Here is a 6,301-nt window from a genome sequence, read left to right on the forward strand (position 1 = left end):
ACTTTAAGAAAAAGAAGGTAATTCAAAATTGGTGACTGGTGAGCTGAACCGTGTGCTTTGCAGTAAATCATGATGTGGGTTTAGTCTTTTTCTTTCATATTCGTTTAATTATTTTTTACTAAATGACGAGGTAGATTTAAACAATGTTTTATTGTTTATTTGCATCAAGAATAAAAAATACTGTCATAAAAAAACACCACTTACAGGTATTGCTGCAACACAATTAATATTGCATGAAATTAAACTTATTGCAATTTATCCGCTAATAATTCTGCTTTTTTGAGTGTCTCTCATATGTTTTTTTAAAGAAGTTCACAACAAAGTGAACGTCCTAAAAAGATTTCACAACTGAAATCTGTTTTTCTGATCAAGATTTCAGTAATGAAAGGAACTCAGGAGTGAAGGTTAAAATAATTGTGTGCTAATATTGATATATTAGGTTGTATACCATCTGTTCTCATTCTTGCGATGTTGCATTAAAAATAATGGAAACTGAGGAAAGCAAAGTAAAATCAAAACTGATTTTATGGTGCAAGGCATGCATAATAATCCTGGACACGATGCCCTTTTCAGCTTACACTTATTGGAATATTCTAGAAAGAGGGTGCACGCAGAAATGGAGCGCAGAAAGCAGCACTTATCTTTATTTGTTTGGTTGAGGAAAGCTTCAAAGTAGAAGGCTTTTAGACTCCACTTATGGCAAAAAGGGTGGAAAAAAAATGACAGATGGATTTTTTTTCCTCTCTTTATGGATGGTGCAGCAGCAGAATAGTGTGGGTCTTGTTCAGTAAAATGTCCCAAAATTAGCAAAAAATAAATTCAAAGTGATCTCCTGATACCAAATATGGATTTAAAAACAAATCACATGCATGCATACAGATCTGTGCACACAGGTATTTTTTAAAGGAAATAATTAACTTCTTGTTGGTAGAGATAAAACTGTGTTTCTCTTTGATATTGTCAAAACAGATTAAAATTCATCAGATTAATGAAGAAAAGCAGAGCTATTGTTAAACAAAAGACCACCATTGAGATATGCATATTTTGTTTACAGTTAGCTCAATTCAGCCATTGTCTGATTATTCTGATGTATGTATGTTGAATCTCACTGGTTTTAGATGATTCCTTCTACCAATAGCAGCTTTTCTGCTCTGCTGATCTTTTTTATTTTTTTTTTCTGAACCACCTTCAACATCCTCCTGATTATTTCTGCCTCCGTTTATCTCCCCTCATTTCCTCTTTTTCATGTTGTTTCGTAAAATGAGATCACAGCCTTAGCTGTATCTGGAAAGAATCTCGTTGATCCAGGGCATGAGAGCACAAACTTTGGTGTAAACACCCGGGTAGTTGGGCTGAGCGCAGCCCTGACCCCAAGACACTATTCCCTGCAGCTCTCCATTACACACCAGAGGACCGCCGGAGTCACCCTGAGCAGGACAAAGTGAGGTGGAAAAAAGAAAAAAAAATCCTTCAGAAGAGTTGTACAGTTGATCCATTTTTGTGCAATTGTGCATAAAATACCTGACAAGCATCCTTGCCTCCCTCCAGATATCCTGCACACACCATACGCTCAGTGATCATGCCAGGGTAGGAGTTCTCACATTCCTTGTTGGACAATATGGGCACTTCCACACACTGGAGGTAAAATGGGTTGAACACTGTAATTTGAGAGAAGTTGGAAAAAAACATATATATTTTTTAACTTATTGAAAAAAAAATCTCAGCGACATCGCTGATATGTAAGTGGAAAATTATACCCCTTGAGCTACTCCACATTTTGCAGTGTTATATCCACGAATTAAATGCATTGTATTTAAATTTAACGTAATAAACCATCAAAAAAAAGTGAAAAGAAATGTTGGACATTTAATGCTGTTGAAACCAAATTTTCTGGCCTCTCCATAATTCAATTGTGGGAGAAACTAATGCATTCTAAACACACAATTTCTTTGGTGAAAGATGGCAGCGGCAGAGATGACTGAGCTCCACTGCACTGCAGCTGGTGTGTCCAGCAAAGAAGAATGGAAGAATTTTCCCACGTAGACTAAATATATATAAATGTGCCATATTTTCAAGTATAGGTTCTAAAATAATTGATAGAATATCTAGCAATTTTTCTTTCATTTTGCTACTATGCACTACTTAGAAAATCAGTTAAATAGGTAGGGAGGAATATATGCATGACTATTATTCAAACTACAGCAGTTAGTGCAAAGACGACTGAAGCTTTTGCATAATTTCATAGAAAATTCTCAATGTCCATTACTGAAAATGTAAAAGTTATATATTTTGCAAATATCCATAAGAAAAAGCTAAAAACTAAAACCAAGTCTGCTTAAAATGTATATTTAATATAAACAAATACATTTTATTGTCTTCTTGATATAGAAATGTGAAAAATGCAGACAGACATCATTGTTTTACTGCACATATGCAAAAGTGAGTATAATTTAACATTATTCATGTGCTACTCCTGCTGTGTCTGAAGCCAGTAATACATCTCAGATTAGAAGAAAACAAACAAACAAACAAAAACAACAGACTATTTTCCAAAGTAAAGACACATCTCACCTTGATCAGTGTAGATGTTCCCCCATCCAGACACCATGCACATGTCTCCGGGTGAGGGACAGGCTTTGGGCAGAGCAACAGGCTTCACATACTCATTGATTGCCACTGGATGTGCCAGTTTCATCAGCATGATGTCATAGTCGAAGGTCTGGTAATCGTAACTCTCGTGCCAGTAGATGGCATCAACAGCCATGAACTGCTCAGTACCTTCATGCATCCAGATGTGATTCTCACCCAAAATGGCAATCTGTGAATAAGGGCTGAAAGGGAGACAAGCAACACATGATTTTCATTCTGAAGAGTTAAATTGAGGCATTTGTGTGCTGTGGGTGTAGTACACACTTTTGCCAGCAATGGGCAGCAGAGATGATCCACTGGTCGTTAATGAGAGAGCCTCCGCAGAAGTGATAGCCGATATTGAGGGACGCCTGCCAGGGCTGAGAATGGGCTTCACACTGGTAGCCTCCCACTATCTTGTCGTCCAGGGCGGCTGCAGCTGTGACATCAGCAAAGTGCTCATCTTCTTCAAGTTTCTGCAAATTTCTTCATCATAAATCATGTTTAGATACTGCAAAGACTTTACCTGCAGCTCCCAGGAGCAGGAGAAAAATGACATTCATTTTGTGGTTTACTCCTGACTTTCTACAACCAGAGTGAATGTGGATGACCTGCTGCCCTCTGCATTTATGTGACCTCCACTGGATCCCTCCTCCTTCTCGACATCTTGTCACCTCCACCCTCATTCTCCTCCACCCCGATCTCTACCCACAACTCGGGTCTGTGAGTATTTATTTATTTATTTATTTTTTTTACAAAAGAAAGCCAGGAATTATCTTAATGAGGTAAAAACAACACACTATATACACTTTGAAAATATGCCAACTGCTTATATCTGTTTAGTTTTTTTCATAAAATTGTTGGCTGACTTGTTTGGGTGAAAAAAAGACAGTTTTAGTCATTTTCCTGCTTCAGACACCACAGATGGATTTTTTTTTCTCACATTGATGACCTAAACCACAGCCACACACCAGCACTTTTACTATTTATTCATTTCTTTTGCCACATATTTTATTTAAACATTTTTGGCTGTCACAGCTTTTTCTTTATATTTTATTTATATTTCTTTATAAACATTGCAACATACATTAGCTCACTGGGAAATTCTAAAAAAAAGAAAAAAACAACTAATAGCAGTTAACTGTGTGAAAACCTTGAGAAGACGTACAGATGACATTAGAGGGTGTGCTGTGATGTGGCTGGGCTGGACAAATAAGAAATGTAGTGAGAGATAAGACAACAGATTTAGAGGTTAAACATTCAGCAACAAATCGAAAAACTCAGTGATAACACAGTTTCACAGAAAAAAGAAAAAAAAAAGTGAAGGCTGAAAAAGGCTGAGCACAGCAGGCTAGTGGGATATATATATATGATCCACTGTGGGCCGGGATACCTTCTGATCTCTTAAAACCACGAGACTGCTCTATGTTCTGCTGCTTATTGGAGCTGCTGGTAAATATGCTGTAATAACTCCCAGAAGGACGCACACCAATATCATGTTGTTGATCTTGTTTATCCATAAAAGCACGTGAGCATATGGTTATATGCGCTGCAAAACTTAAAATTAAAAAGCAAGTTGGCTGTGCAACATATTTTATTTGACGTATCTTTGTCCTATGTCTGTGTGTAACAGTGGCAGTTCCCCACTATGATGGAAGGATCATCGGTGGGCAGGAGTGTGAGCCGCACTCTCGACCTTACATGGCGTCCCTTAACTATGGGTACCACTTCTGTGGAGGAGTGCTCATCAGTACGCAGTGGGTGCTCTCTGTCGCACACTGCTGGTACAAGTATGTATGCACAGATGCAGCAGAAGTAGTTGTTAATTTTGCATATTTGTGTCCTTGTACAAATGACAATAAATGTAAAGGGCAAGTTTAAACCCTTATCAAGAGGAAGATGAGAGAAACCAATGGAGAGTCACAGGCGTATAGCCTCTATATGCCTCAAAAAGACTACTAAATGCATATACTATCCAAAACATGGACAAATATTTTAGGAGGCCGACATATCTGTATTACAATATTTTTTATTGTTAAAAAAAATAAAAATAAAAAATCACATTAATCAGATTTTTTGATAACTCCATTATGAGTTTCCATTAGCTTTATGCTTTAACAGTGAAATGAATAAATGCTTCAAATACATGACCTTGTTGATGTCGTCATGTACAGCATTGCATCTGTGAAAGTTTTTTCCTACATCAAAGCTGTGCGTGTTTCTTCTGTCAGTCCATATTCGATGCAGATCTTCCTGGGAGAACATGATGTACGTGTGTTTGAGGGAACAGAGCAACTCATGAAGACTGACACCATCATCTGGCACCCAAAGTGAATGCACCACAGCACTCGTCCACATTCTCTGTCTTTTCCCTTTAAGCACAAGCTACACTTCGCAGTTATTTCCCTCTGGTCTACAGTGAGCTGTGTGTGCATATCAGAAGAAAGGATTCAAAATCCAAACCTTTGGGGATCATCATCATCTACCAAACATGAATTTTGAATAAGATAGCTGGAGATAACTTTGAGCTAATGGCTGATTTACCTCATCCTGAAGAAAAGTTTCATGACACAAACTTTAAGACTTATCAGCTCACAAAATCAGCTTTAAAGAAACAGAATATCCCAAAAAATGTAACAATGTAACAATAAAAAGGCTTTTTTTCTTTCTTTTTCCATGCCAGTGGAAAACACAGCAGCAAGCTTCAGTATCTTTAATTCATGCATGCAATCAGTGCAGATAAGCATTTGAGTTTTAGTTTTCTCCATGTGTAGCTATGACTACCAGACTCTGGACTATGACATCATGCTGATCAAGCTCTTCCATCCAGTGGAGGTGACTGAGGCAGTTGCACCCATCTCACTACCCACCGGCTGTCCAATGGGAGGCCTCCCCTGCTCCGTGTCCGGATGGGGGAACACTGCTAAAGATGGCGAGGAAGGTGATTCAAATTGGGACAACATCAACCACCGTAACTGCATGAATAACTTGGGGTTTCTGTGAGAGTCTCCACCGTGTTTCTGTTACAGTGAACATGCCCACCCGTCTGCAGTGTTTGGATGTACCCATAGTGGATGACGAGGACTGTGAAAACGCCTATCCAGGCATGATCACGCGCAGGATGGTGTGTGCCGGTTACATGGATGGAGGCAGAGACGCATGCAATGTGAGTGTCCCAGAACTGAACCAACAGATGTGAATGTGTTTGGGAGCTTCACACTTTTACTCTGTGTGTGTGTGTGTGCGTGTGTGTTTCAGGGTGACTCTGGCAGCCCTCTGGTGTGTGTTGGAGAAGTGCACGGCCTGGTGTCATGGGGTCAAGGCTGCGCTCAGCCCAACTACCCTGGGGTTTATGTTAAAGTATGCGAGTTCCTCTACTGGATTGAAGACACTCTTGCAGCCAATCCTTAAAAAATATATATATAAATCCTTCTCTCCTCCCAACCGAGTTCATTGACCTTATGTTCACAATTCATGGGTTATTCTACTTTCTCTAACTTATCCTTGTTCTTCTCTTTCAGGTCTCTGAACTCACTTGAGTTTTTTCTATATGATTTCACACACTTTCTCACATATTTTGAAGACAATATATATCAGAGTTCAAAACTTTATCAACTGAAAGTAAATACTAAGTCTGAAACAGCTTGAGTGAAACTCAAGCACACTAAAAAAA

At 38.7% G+C, this 6,301-nt stretch overlaps 2 protein-coding genes across 4 annotated transcripts; one reads left to right on the plus strand and one right to left on the minus strand.

Annotated features, from left to right (window-relative positions):
* Positions 1-617: 617 nt before the first annotated feature.
* On the minus strand, positions 618-3,345 carry LOC103477911 (trypsin-2-like). The gene is made up of 5 exons (XM_008431257.2): positions 3,155-3,345; positions 2,914-3,067; positions 2,572-2,831; positions 1,522-1,658; positions 618-1,427 (listed from the first exon to the last, which is right to left on the minus strand). Exons 1-5 carry the CDS (start codon positions 3,312-3,314, stop codon positions 1,275-1,277), a joined length of 864 nt encoding a protein of 287 aa, XP_008429479.2. The 5' UTR covers positions 3,315-3,345; the 3' UTR covers positions 618-1,274.
* A 418-nt stretch (positions 3,346-3,763) lies between these two features.
* Positions 3,764-6,072, plus strand: LOC103477908 (trypsin-like). 3 transcript variants are annotated; one of them, XM_017309740.1, is made up of 6 exons: positions 3,764-4,080; positions 4,262-4,418; positions 4,860-4,958; positions 5,403-5,569; positions 5,658-5,794; positions 5,887-6,072. In XM_017309740.1, exons 2-6 carry the CDS (start codon positions 4,330-4,332, stop codon positions 6,037-6,039), a joined length of 645 nt encoding a protein of 214 aa, XP_017165229.1. In that variant the 5' UTR covers positions 3,764-4,080; positions 4,262-4,329; the 3' UTR covers positions 6,040-6,072. The 3 variants fall into 3 exon arrangements, with proteins under 3 accessions (XP_017165229.1, XP_008429477.1, XP_017165228.1); XM_008431255.1 differs by lacking the exon at positions 3,764-4,080 and adding an exon at positions 4,141-4,156; XM_017309739.1 differs by lacking the exons at positions 3,764-4,080; positions 4,262-4,418 and having other exon boundaries at positions 4,434-4,958.
* The last annotated feature ends 229 nt before the right edge of the window (positions 6,073-6,301 follow it).

This window comes from Poecilia reticulata, linkage group LG16, assembly GCF_000633615.1.
Source record: "Poecilia reticulata strain Guanapo linkage group LG16, Guppy_female_1.0+MT, whole genome shotgun sequence".
Lineage (NCBI taxonomy): Eukaryota > Metazoa > Chordata > Actinopteri > Cyprinodontiformes > Poeciliidae > Poecilia > Poecilia reticulata.